The sequence below is a fragment of the Saimiri boliviensis genome, chromosome 2, assembly GCF_048565385.1.
Source record: "Saimiri boliviensis isolate mSaiBol1 chromosome 2, mSaiBol1.pri, whole genome shotgun sequence".
Lineage (NCBI taxonomy): Eukaryota > Metazoa > Chordata > Mammalia > Primates > Cebidae > Saimiri > Saimiri boliviensis.
The window spans coordinates 205,739,025-205,754,381 of record NC_133450.1 but is presented as its reverse complement, the minus strand read 5'-3'; the positions used below and the strand labels follow the sequence as shown (position 1 = coordinate 205,754,381).

General features: G+C 47.3%; 1 protein-coding gene across 1 annotated transcript in view; it reads right to left on the bottom strand.

Annotated features, from left to right (window-relative positions):
- The window catches only part of SNX30 (sorting nexin family member 30), a 121,334-nt gene that overhangs the window by 14,160 nt on the left and 91,817 nt on the right, over positions 1 to 15,357 (bottom strand). Inside the window, exon 7 of the mRNA XM_010335957.3 lies at positions 9,253 to 9,339. Within this exon, the coding sequence (XP_010334259.2) occupies positions 9,253 to 9,339 (87 nt within the window). The remainder of the gene's footprint in view (positions 1 to 9,252; positions 9,340 to 15,357) is intronic.

The window sequence follows — 15,357 nt, the reverse complement described above, 5'->3', positions numbered from 1 at the left end:
CCTGCACAAAGCCCTCTCAGTACACAGCACAAGCACCGTTCTGTGAAATCCCCAGCAAGTCCAGTTTCCTGGCAGTCAGCTCCCTTCCTGCTGATCTACCTGTTGCACTCTTGCAACATATTTTCCAACTTTAATAAATCTGTTTTGCTTTACCTACAACTGTCTTGGTAAATTCTTCTTCCACCCACACCAATGGCTCCAGACAGTCATTGCCTACCTGTAACACACTTGTGCCTGGCAATATTGTAGGTGCTCAATAAACATTTGTTAGCTCTTATCAGTATCAGTATTGTAATTTACTGTTCACACACACAAAAAATCTATCCTTTGCACAGCTTCTCAAGCTTTATTCCATGTGTTATAAAAAGATTTTCATTTTCCAAATATAAACTGTATTATTATATGTTCTCCCGAACAGTATGCCACCCTTTGCCAATGCTACCCCACCCTGAGATTTCATTAGACGGCAGAGATGAATCATCTCCAAACTATATATTAGCACGAGATTGCACTGGGCGCCCTGGAACCGGTGTGGTGGCTCTAACACCAGAAGGAAGAGGATGGAATAAACCCACCTGGTGGAGGCAGAACTGACAGATTTGGTATCTGGCTGCCCATGAGAAATAAAATACAGGGAGTTAGAAATAACCCTGAAGCTTCTAGTCTGGATGACTAGAGTGGCACTAGTACCACCAAAAGGCTCAGAATGAAGGACAGGTCCATAGTCCAGAGAAAGGAGAGAGTTGCAGCCAGGGGAAGAGTTACCCTCCCTCCACAAAGGGGGCTGAGATAAAGACAAAAAACAAAAAAACAAAAAAACAACAGAGCTCTTTTACAAAGGCTTATGGAAAAGAATACACAATCAAATTTAAAAATGAGCAAAGGACTTAAAAAACATATCTCCAAAGAAGATAAACAGTTGGCCAGGCGCAGTGGCTCACACCTGTTAACTCCAGCACATTGGGAGGCCCAGGCAGGCAGATCACGAGGTCAAGAGATCGAGACCAACCTGGCCAACATGGTGAAACCCTGTCTCTACTAAAACTACAAAAAAATTAGGCAGGCATGGTGGTGCACGCCTGTAGTCCCAGCTACTCTGGAGGCTGAGGGAGGAGAATCGCTTGAACCCAGGAGGTGGAGGTTGCAATGAGACGAGACTGCGCCACTGCACTCCAGCCTGGCAACAGAATGAGACTCTGTTTCAAAAAAGCGAAGAAGATAAACAGTCAACAAGGACATGAAAAGATGCTCAACATCATAATCACTAGCAAAGTGTTAAAGCCACAATGAGATAACACACATCAGGATGGCTACTATCAAAAAACACACACACACACACACACACACACACACACACAGCAAATAGGCTGGGCGCTGTAGCTCACACCTGTAATCCCAGCACTTCGAGTAGCCAAGGCGAATGAATCACCTGAGGTCAGGAGTTTTAGACCAGCCTGGCCAACATGGTGAAACCCCGCCTCTACTAAAAATACAAAAAATAGCCGGGCATGGTGGTGGGCGCCTGTAGTCCCAGCTACTCAGGGGGTGGAGGCAGGAGAATCGCATGAACCTGGGAGGCGGAGACTGCAGTGAGCCAAGATAGTGCCACTACACTCTAATATGGGAGACAGAGCAAGACTCTGTCTCAAAAAAATATATACCAGCAAAAAGTGTTGGTAAGAATGTGAGGACACTAGAACGCTTGTGCACTGTTGGACTGTAGAACAGTATAGCTGCTATGGAATTTGCAGCTATACTAATTTTTATAAATTAAAAATAGAACTACTATATGATCCTACTGGATTCTACTTCTGAGAATATATCCAAAGGAATTGAAAGCAGGGTCTCAAAGAGATATTTGTATATAAATGTTCATAGCAGCATTATTCACAGTAGCCCAAAGATGAAAGCAACACAAATGTCCACTGATGATCAACAAAATGTGGTATGTATATGTATGTGTATGTATCTCCCATATATATGGGATACTATTAGCCTCAAAAAGGAAAGAAATTCTGACACGTTACAATGTAGATAAGCCAAGGACATGGCACCGAGTGAAATAAGCCAGTCACAGGAACACCTTGTATCTATATTATTGTAGATACAAGGTATTTAGAATGGTCAAAGTCATAGAGACAGAAAGTAGAACAGGGGTTACTAGGGGGTGGCAGGAGTGGAAATAGGGAGTTAACGGGTCAGTTTCAGTTCTGCGAGATGAAAAGAGTTCTGGATACTGATTGCACAACAATGTAAATGTGCTTAACATGACTAAACTGTACACTTTTAAATGGTTAAGATGGCAAATTTCATATATGTTTTATCACAATGTAATCTTTTGAAATCTATGGAGGGAAAGGTGGGGCTGAGGGAGGCAGGGCCCAAGGGTTGAACTCACAAAGCAGCCAATATATATAGGGTTAATAAAGGACTCAGCAAAAGTCACTTGGAAAGGTGGGCACAGGAAGAGGAGGTGGCGAATCAGAGAACAGAGCCAGAGAAGTCCAGGGACGGCAGGAGTTAGAAGAGGATGGAGGGATTAAAAATAAGAAAATAAAAGGAACTAGGGTGAGTTGTGAGCAGCTTGGGAAGTTGCCCAACTTGAAGAAGGGGAGCGCTGGCAACTCACGCTCAGGCGTGTACTCTTCTCGACTTTGATTCTTCTTGGATAGTGTCTGCAACAATCAATTCACTGACCAGTAACACTAAGCATTCTTTTTTTAATTATTTTTGAGACAAGTCTTGCTCTGTCACCCAGGCTGGAATGCAGTGGTACAATCAAAGTTCACTGAAGCCGCAGTCTCCCAAGCTCAAGTGATCCTCCTGCCTTAGCCTCCCAAGTAGCTGGAACTACAGATACACACCGCCACACCCAGCTAATTTTTTTATTTGGAGCAGAGGTGAGGTCTTGCCATCTTGCCCGGGCTGATCTCAAACTCCTGAGCTCAAGCAGTCTTCCTGTCTTGGCCTCCCACAGTGCTGAGATAACAGGTGTGAGCCACCACCCTCAGCATTTCCTCTTATCTCAATGTTTTAATTTTCGTGACTGAGGTATTGTTATAGTTGTGCTACCCTGCATCTGAAGGATGTTGAGGTGACACAGCACTGCTAATGGCTGGATGTTGCTTATCATGACACCAGGGAATAATATCACTACATAAGACCTCAGACGACAAAAATTTATACACAGGGGACAAAATCGCATTTTTCACATTGGTTCTCAATCTCTCAGGAGAATTTCCATTACAGAATACAGGCTGATGGCGCAATGACAGAAGAGTCACGTGGATGGGACTGCGCATTTCTGTGGGCGGGGAACGGGACGGTAACTTAAATTCACTCAACATTCATTTAAAAACGCATCACTGAGCTCCTTCCATGCCACACAGTTCCAGGTCTGAGAACAGAAATCTCAACCTGAGTCTCCTTCTTTGAGCTGGGTTGGAGATGTCACATTATCTTCTCTCATGATAATAGTAGGTCAGGAAAATCTCCAAGACTACATAAGACAGATATAATCCCAAAGCTAGGGGGAGAGGGGAGCTCGTGGCTGCTATGGGACAGGTTCCAGGACCAGTGACAGCCACATGCTGCTGAGTGAGCAGGCGACAGGGCTCCCTAACTGACTGGTCACCTCCAGCTTCAAGCAGTGTGTTTTCAGCGTCTATCTGAGCTGTGAGGTGAAAACAGGTAAAAAAAACACTGAGACAGGATCAACTTTGAAAAGATGCCATGGAATCTGGCAAATAGAAAGTCACTGCCTCTCTGAATGAGTACTTTAATAATGATAGATAAAAACAAAGTCCAGAGAATGGCCGGGGGAGTGAGGGAGGGACAGGAGAGGGCACGAGATGAGGAGCAGAGAGGCTGAGAACAAGAGAGCCTCGAGCTCACCTGCGTGGTGACATGAGAGTGAAGCCCCAGGGAAGGCCACACATTCTTCCCTGCTAGCCACAGGAAAGGCAGGTTGCCCCTTCAGGGGCACAGCTGCCGATGCCCTCACCATTGGGGAAAAGGCCCACCTTTGCAGCCAGACGCACCTGGGCCCCATATGGGCTCCATCATTTGTTGACTTTGGCACTTAAGTCCCATGCTTCCCCTGACCCCGGCCCCCAACCTGTCACATTGGACCCACCGCACTGGCAGAGGGTGGCCACGGTGGGACTTAAGTCAGCTGATGGAACCGCTCTGGCTGGAGGCTCCTGATCTTCTGCCCCAGGCTGACGTCAGAGCGGTCTCTCTCCTCACTTGCCAGAAGGGTCTGGAAACAGACACCAGAGCCCACTCTCCAGTCTGCGGAAGCTCCGGACGTGGAAGTCTCCCTGCGGCCACTTTACAACTGGTATTCTCACTTCGCTACCCGCCATGTCTTTCCCATTCCAGAACGTTCACCATCCTGATGGTTCTAAGAGCTGTTCAAGGTCCACAGCCTTCAAGAGGTTTGTCCAGAGAGCCCAATTTCCACTTCCCCTCCACACTTAACAGCTCCGTGCACCCTTCTGCTCCCATTCAGCTCCACAACACACACCTGCTCTCCCACACCAATGCCCCACTTCCCTCCACACCCACACCCCCAAAGCACCACACACCACATGCCCCACATACCATATACCCTCCCCACAAGCCACACGCCCTCCCCATACACACACCACACACCTGCCGCACACCTCCACACACGCACACCACACGCCCTCAGCACACGGACACCACACACCCTCTCCACGTGCACACCACACACCCTGCCCACACACATGCCACACACCTCCCCACACGCCCTCCCCACACGCCTGCCACACACCCTGGCCACACACATGCCACACACCTCCCCACACGCACGCCACATGCCATGCCCACACACATGCCACACACCCTGCCCACACGCACGCCACGTCCCCTCCCCACACGCACGCCACACACCTCCCCACACGCACGCCACACACACACACGCCACACACCCTCCCCACACACACGCCACACACCCTGCCCACACACATGCCATGCGCCCCATACACACACAACAACCCCACCCCCCACACACACCACATACCCCACACACACCACACGCCTGCCCTTGTCCCCATGGCCCATCTCCTCACCTGCACTCTACCACCACCTATTTAAACTTCTTCAGCTGGCACCGCACCCAGGATGAGGCTACCCGTGGGTCAGGGCCTAAAACAGCACCCTGCTTTTTTCCACCTTTTGGAGATAACTAGGAATTCTGTGAAGCCTTCTCCCTGGCATCCACTCTTTCTGGAACTAGTAATACTGCGCGTACTAGCACTGAAAGGAGTCCAACGCAGAAGACAGAAAGAGGCAAAAGCTCCCTCTCAGTTACCCCCACTGTCATTCGAGGGTGTGGATGCTCCCGGTCCCATGCTAAATGTCATTCCTCAGCTTCTCCTTATCTTCTGTAAGAAGATAAGGAGATGCCCCCCACCTTCCACAAGGGGTCAGATTCTAAGGTATACACCAGGCTGCGGTCCAGCAGGTCCAGCAGAAGGCAGCCAGCCCCTGCTAAGTAAGTGCATGTCGCTTCTCCAACCTCACAATTAACATGAAGAAGGCCAAGTCTCCAAGGTCCAAAGCTCCATCTGCCTGGGAATCACCACCTCAGTGTCTGCTGAGCTTTCTCCAGCCTCAGCCCAACCACAAAGCAAACCTCTGCATTCTAGGACACCATTCTTCCCCAGCTCCAGAGGCCTCCACACCCTTGGCCCTCAGCACACTCTCCTCCAGCCCAAGACATCCTAGGACACCCCTGGACCAATGACCACAGTTCCAACCTTCATCATCTGCCTTTCCATAGCTATATGCAGCCTTTATGCTCTGGTGTAGATCACTAGGGGTGAGGCTGGAATCAACACAACAAACATGCACAGCATAGAGAGTCACTTGGCATCAAAGAGGCTGGGCAATCTGTCCAGCTCCTCTGTGCCTCATTTCCTCACCCATGAAATGGGGAAAGAACAATGCCTTCCCTCTGGGCCTCCGATGACCACTGCAGTGATCCTGTGATGCAATTAACATTAAAAACACTACCAAAGCCAAGGCGTCTCATTTCTCAGGTATGGGTTTCAAATTCCAAAGCTGACTCCTTTCCAGGTATGTCTTGGCATGGCGGCAGCAGCAGCAGGAACCGTGACCAAGGAGGAAAACCCCAACAGCTCTGATGTCAAACCATTTCCTGATTTGTGGGGTCCCTGCTATTAGCTTAACAACGTTCCCCACCCTCACCTGCTTCTTTGAAAACAAATACACCTTCCACTTACAAACCAAAAAGAGGCAGAGTAACATAAGGGTAGGTGGCAAGATTCTAAAGTCAAACTGCAGGGTACCACCCTAGTCTACCAGTGCTAGCTGTGTGATACTGGGCCTTGGTTTGCTCATCTCTCAAATGGGAATAATGATGGTATCCAAACCTCATGGTTGTGGTGTGGAATCAATGTGATTTTACACACACGTGCACATAAACACATGCACAGTTGTCACCTCACTATCTGGTGGGGCAGGGCGGGGACTGGTTCCAGGGCTTGTGAATGCTCAAGTCCCATATATAAAATGATGTAGTGTTTGCATATAACTTATGCACAGTCTCCTGTATACTTTAAATCATCTCTAGATTACTTATAATATCTAATACAACGTAAATACCATGTAAATCGTCATTATACAGATTGGGCATCCCCCATCTCAAAACCCAAAATGCCTCAAAACCCAAAACCTTATTTTTAAAGATGGGGTCTCTGGATGTTGCCCAGGCTGGAGTGCAGTCGCCATTCACAGGTGCCATCATAACCCACTGCAGCCTCTAAGTCCTGGCCTCAAGGGATCCTCCCACCTCAACCTCCTGAGTAAGAGGTAATACTCACACGCACCATTGCACCTGGCTCACGAGCTGAAACTTTTTGGGTGTCAACATGAGAAAAGCGGGAAATCCTACACCTGACCTCATGTGATGGGTTGTAGTCAAAATTCCGTTTCATGCACAAAATTATTTAAAATATTCTATAAAAGGACCTCTAGGCTATGTGTATAAGGTTTATAAGAAACATAAATATATCTCATGTCTAGACTTTGGTCCCACTCCCAAAATCTCTCTCTCATTATGTGTATACAAATATCCCCAAATCTGAAACACTTCTAGTTTTAAGCATTTTGGGTAAGAGATAGGAAACCTGTAAACCTGTACTGTATTCGGTTTTTTCCTTTTGTTATTTTCTATTGTTGTATTATTATTTTTTATTGTTCTCCCCCACTCCCCAATACTCTCAATCTGCAATTGGCTAAATCTGCAGATGTGGAACCCATGGATATGGAGGGCCGTGTGTGTGCGCGCGCGTGCGTGAGCACGTGTGTGTGTGCGCGCGCATGGGTGTGGGTGTGTGTGTGTGGAGAGAGAGAGAAAGAAGGCACAAGAGAGAGCAAGAGCACTTAGCACGCTGCAAGCACTTGCACACTGGCCATTATTACCCATTTTTAATCCTGGCTCAGGGAAGAGAAAGGCAACAACAGGGTAAAAATGCATCTGACTAATCCAACAGATGCATTTTTACAGCTGGGATCCTCTATCTAGACCCAGAACAGAAAACCGTCTTTGCAAAAATTATAACTGAGGAATTGTGACAGTGAAAGAGATCAGACCTAACCCACTCCATCTTGCTTTTTTTTCGTTTTGAGATGGAGTTTTGCTCTTGTTGCCCAGGCTGGAGGGCTGTGGCGCGATCTCAAGTCATTGTAACCTCCGCCTCCCAGGTTCAAGTGATTCTCCTGCCTTGGCCTCCTGAGTAGCTGGGATTACATTACAGATGCCTGCCACCATGCCCAATTCAGTTTTTGTAGTTTTAGTAGAGACAGGGTTTCACCATGTTGGCCAGACTGGTCTTGAACTCCTGATCTCAGGTAATCCACCCACCTCGGCCTCCCAAACTGTTGGGATTACAGGCATGAGCCACTATACCCAGCCTCCATCTTGCTTCTAACCATTAATCTGTCCTTGTTCATTCCTGGGCATAGGGTGAACTAGCCTTGGAAAGGACTTCAGTTTATGATTTGACTCTGAAACAAAACTGGTAATAGCCCTTTCCTGAAAAGACCCCTTTCTTGCCTGGAAACCAGTCTGCTTTTGCAGAACAAATTAGCTACTTAGGAATTAAGGTTTAGGGGTCACGCAGCCTCTGGCTAGAAGAGTCTAAACCTCCCCAAATTGCTCCTGGGGATAAGACCTCTACTGTAAAACCCAAGATCGGTGCTTGAGATGTTCTGTAGACCCTGCACTCAATGGATCAGCTGTCACCACCCAAAGAGTAATCTGGCTCAACCAGGTCTGCGATCTCACCCAGGAGCAGAAGACACAGCAAAAAACCTCACTTCCACCCGCTATGATTCCATCTCCAACCTGATCAATCAGCACTCCCCACTTGCTGAGCCCTTACCCACCACATTATCTTTAAAAACTCTGATCCCCAAATGCTCAGAAGGAATGATTTGAGTAATGGTAAAACTCCAGTTGTCTCATACAGCTGGTTCTGTGTGAATGACTCTTTCTCCATTACAATCTCCCTGTCTTGACAATTCAGCTCTGCCGAGACAGCGGGCAAGGTGAACCCACTGGGCAGTTACAAACACTGGAGCCAGAAGGCATCCTAGACAAGCTAGATCGGTGCGGCTCCAACTCTGTGGAGTAAAGGGCCACTTTCTGTTGGCCGTTTTCCCCAATTCGACCAAGGTGTAGTCCTGCCGTGCATAACTAGCAGGCGGCTCATTCCACGTGCGACTCCTCACGTGAGTCTAACACATTTGTCTCGGGTGTTCGACACAACGTGTTCCACTGGTTCTGTAGCAGCATCAGATTGCTATAGAAGCTTCCTAGTGCTTCCATACGTTCCTCATCATGGATCGTACAGTTTGTGGGCCTATGAACCACATTTTGAAAGCACTGATTGAAGCTTTTCTTTCCTTCTCTCTGCAATGCCATCTTATGGAGCCAAGAACTGCCAATGAATGGCAGAGCCGTGTCTTTAAAAATAAAAATTAAAAAATAGGCCCAGGAGACAGTGTGAAACTCAATCCCGAGTGAACATTAGGAACTCACAGAAATAGGACAGAAAAGGGAGTGAAAAGAGGATATCATGATTAACGAAGCCCGGGCGGCACTGACCATTCTCAGTCACACACATCTAGAGACGTGAACGCGCTTAGCACCAGCAGGGAGATGACTGCTTTGCAGCCCTTGCCAGGTGCTTCCCTGACCTTGGGGCGGTCTTCCTTCCGCAGAGCCACAGCTTCCAGTTTGGCTTCGTACTCTGCTTGAACTTGGTCCCTCTTCTTCAATACGCTCTGTGGGAGGCAGAGAGGAGAAACATGTAACACCGAGTCCACAAAGAGGCCTCCCACCCTCAGGCGATTGCTTCTTTTCCCTTCATGCCTCCTAAAATCAAGGCCTACCCCGGGCCAGGCCATGTGTCCCCAGGAAAAGGCCATGGCAGAAACTCTGGAGGAAGCAGGGGAAAGGAGGGAAGAGAGGAGACTCGCTCCTGAGACGGGGGTTTCTAGTAGAGTAACTCCAACCTGATGCTAAAAGGGAAGACATTCTAGGGAAAGGCAAGTGGGGGAAACAGCGCCCGTCCATTGCCACACTGCTGGGAGGACTCTCTGCTTCACCGTGTGCAGCCAGAACCCAGCTGTGCAGAAATGTGGAGCTTTGCAGGCTACACCACAGGATGTTCTCTGAACTCTTACAGGAAGTCTATGGCAAGAGAACTCTTCACTCTTTAATTCACGGAGCGGATCCCCAGAGGACTGACCCATTCACTGATTCATTCATTAGCAACTTACTGATCCTCTCCTCTGGTGGAGGTGTAGAAAGAGCAAAGGGATGCGCTCCCTACCTGAGGGGTTCAGTGTAACAGAGGCTCAGACACAGTATGTGTCTGTATGTGCTAAAGGGACTACGCATGTGCAAATCCAGAATTCCTAGAACCACGCAGCCAGCCCACCAGAGGGAAGGGTCAAGGGGCCCAAAGACAGCCAGACCCGGATGGGACGAGAGTGAGGCAAGCCAGGCATCCGGGGTGCAAAACGTAAAGAGATACTCCCTCTCTGGCCCATGTGAGTATAAGGTCAGCACCTGAGAGTGAAGGCCCCGTAAATCTCTGCCCGGGACTCCCCTCACCAGGAGCTCTGCTGCTATGATCCCACCAAGCAAAACAAAAACGCTTGCAGCAGACATTCTAGAAAGGTATCTGTTTCATCCAAGGGTTTCTTTTTTCTTCCTTTAGTAGAATCACAAGTGGCAAACCAAGAGTGATGAGAACTTTCTTTTCTGCTAACTCAAAAGAAATAAATTGCTATGAAAAGTTTCTCGTCATGCACTTTCCCCACAGGGAACCTTCCAGCGGAGTGTGGAGTCAAGGCAGGAAGGAGTCACTCCTTGGCTAAGTAAAGGCACCCCGTGTCCCTGACTGCTAAAAGATGACAGGCAACTGAGCAGTTGAGAGGGCTGTGGGGTCAGCTTTCTAATGGAATGTGTCACTACCAGGAACCTCAAGTCTTCCTCTGAAGAGTTGGTTTTATCACTTGAGAGTTGAGAAGTGTTTTATCATGAAATAAAAATGAGGTCTAAATTGCAAGAATTTTTCATCAATTGCCAGTCAGCTGTCTCCTAAGTGCTCTGACATTCCCTCCCCACACTCATTCATCTTGGAGTATGAACATTTACAGTGCTGTTCAATGGAACGTTCTGTTACAATGGAAATGTTTTGTAATCTGCACTAATACAGGAGCCACTACCTCCCATGCCTATTGCGCACTTGAAACAAAGCTAGTAGGACTGAGGAACTGGGTTTCTATTTTTACTTAATGTTACTAATTTGAATTTAAACTTAAATAGCCACATATGGCTAGTGACCACCATATTGGATGACATGAATCTATAAAGTAAAACAAAGCAAAACAAAACAAAAAAACAAGAGTCCTTTGTGGACTTCAGAGAGCCCAGAAAATAATGTAAATCTATTGGTCTGGTACCAGCAATAGTAAAACTCCTATTCTCCATGGATGTGCAAATGTGGTTCCCTCAGGAGCGATGACACAGCAGAATGGGGCCGTCTGGGATGCTACTCACTGGTGTGCACTTCCCTTCACAGGACGCCGAGCATCTTACTGGAAAAAACACACGCATCTACACTAACGCTTCTAGGAAGGAGCATGAGTTGTCCCAGCGACACACACTCTGTCAGTGTGGCCAGAACCTCCTCACTAAGGCTATTATAAAACAATGCCCTGGAACAATGTCAGATCCGCATAGAAGCTCCTGAGCAGCACTGTAAATATTCCTACTCGAAGATGAATGAGTGTGGGGAGGGAATGTCAGAGCACTTAGGAGGCAGCTGAATGGTAATTGACAAAAAAAAAAAAAAATTGCAATTTTTACTTCATTTTTCTGGCACTGCTGGGGTTGCAAGCCCCTCTGAGACTGACGGGTGGGGAGGAGTTGCATCAACCCACTCAGCTACGACAGTCCAAAAGCATCTCCTCTCTCCATGCCCAGAACAGGCAAGGGAACCTGCAGATCCAGTCACATCCCTCCCTTCGGTTAACCTGGGCCTGCTCTGGCCCACAGGAGAGGCGGGGTCTCGGTCTCCTTATCATTATCTGGCATGCCCAGAATGCTGCATTCTAGCACAGGCTGACTGGAGGATCTGCCCTAACGGCCTGGCATCACTGGACAGCACAACAGGCTCACAGCAACTCTGCGGAGGAGAAAGCGCACCATTCCTATTTTATAAATGAGAAGACTAAGGTGTGGTGGGGCCCTGTTCAAGGCCACATCTGGCTCATGACGCAGCAGTGACTCCGTTCCTGCTGTTCATGGCTGTTCCTGCTGCCTTCCAGCGTATGGCTTCACAGCAGGCTCACAATCCAGCCATGCTAAAGGCTGGGCTACGTGTTCTGAATCCAGACAAACTGCTGACAACCACCACTCTCACTGGGACACCTTTGCACGCTGTTGGTGATGTTCTCAGAGGACAGAACTCCAGCCTAGTCTCTGGCTGACAAAAGTGGTCAAACCAGCCTGTGGCTATGAAATGGGGCCCGAGCCTGCAGTGGGGTACAAAGGCCAACAGACCAAGCCAGCGTCTGCAGAGAGGTCCCTCTATCACGGAGTGACAAGCAGAAGACAGTCATCACTCGAGCTTCTCACAGAACTTTAGAGGGGGCCGCGTCTCATGGATATGTGACATCAGAAAGGCGAAGTGCACAGTGAGACTCTGCTGCTCACGCCTTGCGCCGCCTGCCCTCCTCCACACGCCCGTCCTCACCTGCTTCTGCTCTGCCTTCATACGTCTTCATTCATCTAGCCAGGGATGGGGACACAGCAGAGAACAAATCACAAAACCACGAGGAGCTCACATTCCAGAGGGGAGGCAGACAAGCAGCAAGTAAACTATACAGTAGGTAGCTCTGGGCATTAAGGAGGAAAACTAAGCCAGGAATGGAAGATAAGCACCAAGGGTCTGGGGAAGGCAAAACTGTACAGAGGGCTCCCAAGGAGGCCTCACACTCAGAAGGTGACTTGTAACTAGAGACATGGAGTAAGTTCCTCTCCGACACTTACTTGTTTAAATATAGAACATTTTGTCATGATTTCAAGTGGTCCTAATAATCTGGAACTTTCTCTCTTTTCCAGTGAAGACAAGACAAATGACTCTTTAACAAATAAATTATAAGGAAAAATACATGAATAAAGATTTTTTTTTTTTTGAGACGGAGTTTCCCTCTTGCTACCCAGGCTGGAGTGTAATGGCGCGATCTCGGCTCACCACAACCTCCGCCTCCTGGGTTCAGGCAGTTCTCCTGCCTCAGCCTCCTGAGTAGCTGGGATTACAGGCACATGCCACCATGCCCAGCTAATTTTTCTGTATTTTTAGTAGAGATGGGGTTTCACCATGTTGACCAGGATGGTCTCAATCTCTTGACCTCGTGATCCACCCACCTCGGCCTCCCAAAGTGCTGGGATTACAGGCTTGAGCCACCGCGCCCGGCCCAAGATTTTTTTAAAAATGTTTAAGAAACATGCCAATTCATGTACAAATCCTATCTGGATCCCAATTTGGAAAAAGAAACAAACTGTATCTGAGACAAACTGGGGAAATTTAAACACTAACTGGATATTTAAACATAATTAGGTAGTCCTTTTTTTTTTAAGAATGCTTGTGTTTTAGAGTTATGAACTAAATGTTTCTGTATGAAATAATATGATGTCCAGGATTTGTGTTAAATTAAACCACGGGGTGGGAGTTGGGAGCAGGGTGAGAGAGAGACAGAACGAGGTGAGTTAAGAGTGGGCAACTGCTGATGCTAGCTGGGACGCGCGCGGGGCGGCTGGGATACATGCGGGTTTATTGCTTTCATTCTATTTTGTGATGTGTTTGAATTTTTCTGTAATAAAAAGGGTAAACAATAGAAACATAACATCTGTCATCCAAATGTTTGAAAATTAATAAGTCATTAAGAGATATATAGTTATGTCATCCATGAAATATTAATCCAACAGCCTTTATCTACGATGACAAAATGTCTGGAAGAGTTGGATGACAGATGCATTCTGTGGTTTGGCTTTCAACATCTGCAGTGGATTTTCCCAAGAAAGACCACAGTGGTCAGTATCTACAGGAAAACGCAACATCCCTTTTCCTCACCCCCAGACTCATGCACAAGTCTTTCCCTGCCCAGGCTGTGGGCTCACAAACTATGCGAGGGGGAAAGGCAGAAAAAGAGCCCCAGCACTGAAGTTCAGCAGCTACCAAAAAGCTTATTCAAGCCCCAAAAGTTTTTCACCTTCAAAGCTTTGTGGAAGAGCAACGCTAGGATGCAGGGCTGAAAGATGATACCAAAGCGACAGGAACAGCTCAGCCCCGGGTACAGAGCTGCAGGATGGGATGGTTCATATTCCTGCATGACAGGGCTGACGACCCAAGATCCAAGTGGAATTCACATAGGGCAATGGGTGTTCAGTAATAAAGAGCAAATGAGAATAAAAATAAAATAACCACAGAGCCCTGTGGTTTAGGGCAGCCCTCTGGAAGGGCACTTCCCTGCAGGCAGGAAAATGAGTCTGACTTGGTCCTGGTGGTATCACTAGCTTTGGTTAAATGACTGAGTTCAGGTTACACCTTTCAACATGCTCCTTTTACACATTCATTCTATGGAAACAAGGACCACCTGTGAGTTAGATGTTCTAGGGCAAGGTTGGTAATACTGAAACCACACATTACCCTTCATTTTAAAAGATTTTTTTTTTTTTTGAGACAGAGTCTTGCTCTGCCACCAGGGGTCAGGCTGGAGTGCAGTGGTGGGATCTCGGCTCACTGCAACCTCCACCTCCAGGTTTCAAGCAATTCTCCTGCCTCAGCCTCCCGAGTAGCTGGGACTACAGGCGCACGCCACCACGCCCAGCTAATTTTTGTATTTTTAGTAGAGACGGGGTTTCACCATGTTGGCCAGGATGGTATTGATCTCTTGACCTTGTGATCCGCCCACCTCAGCTTACACAAAATTTGGAAAATTTAAAGAAGGGAGAAAAGTCATACACAATCTCATCATGCAGACACAACCAGTGATCCATTATTTCTTCCCTTCTGGTCTTTTTCCTTGAATGACTTCTTTGATGCTTCCCATTTCTCTGTTTTCTCTGCCTTCACATTTGTTATTCAGATGGTCTGATCCTCTTTCATATTTTTTCTCCAATTCTCCTTTTGTATCTTTTCACATGTGACTTCCTTAATTTTTTCTTCTAACTCTATTTTTTTTATTATTCCTATCATGGTTTTAATTTCCAAAAGCTCTTTGCTCTCTGAATCCTTTAAAGACTGTTTTATGGCTATGATACCTTCTCTTCTGAAAAACATTAACAATTTTTTTTCTAGAAACTTTCTTCTCCATCAGTGTTTTATTCAATAGACTTTTTCTTCTTTGTTTTTACTTCTGATACTTGTGTAAGTATCTCGTGACTCATCCAAGAGGGAAACTCCACAGAAATGGACTGGGAAGCTGTCTGCACAGAGGGCTTGTTGACAATCTCCATAGAAGACTTGGCTGAGTCCTTTCATTAAGGGACGACCCTGGCTCTCCACTATCAGCCAATATCAGTATCTGTGGGACACTTCTCTTGGCCCATCCAGATTTTCTAGAAAAGGCTCTTCCCCTCCTTGCATGGAGGATCCAAGCAGCAGAGTCCCAACATCAGTAATCTTTCACTGAACACCCTCGAGTGTGCTCAGAGTCTCTTGGTCCAGAGACGCAACTTTGCCCCCTCCAGAGAATCGACCCCCAGTTCTGCCAGAGTGGAGAAGA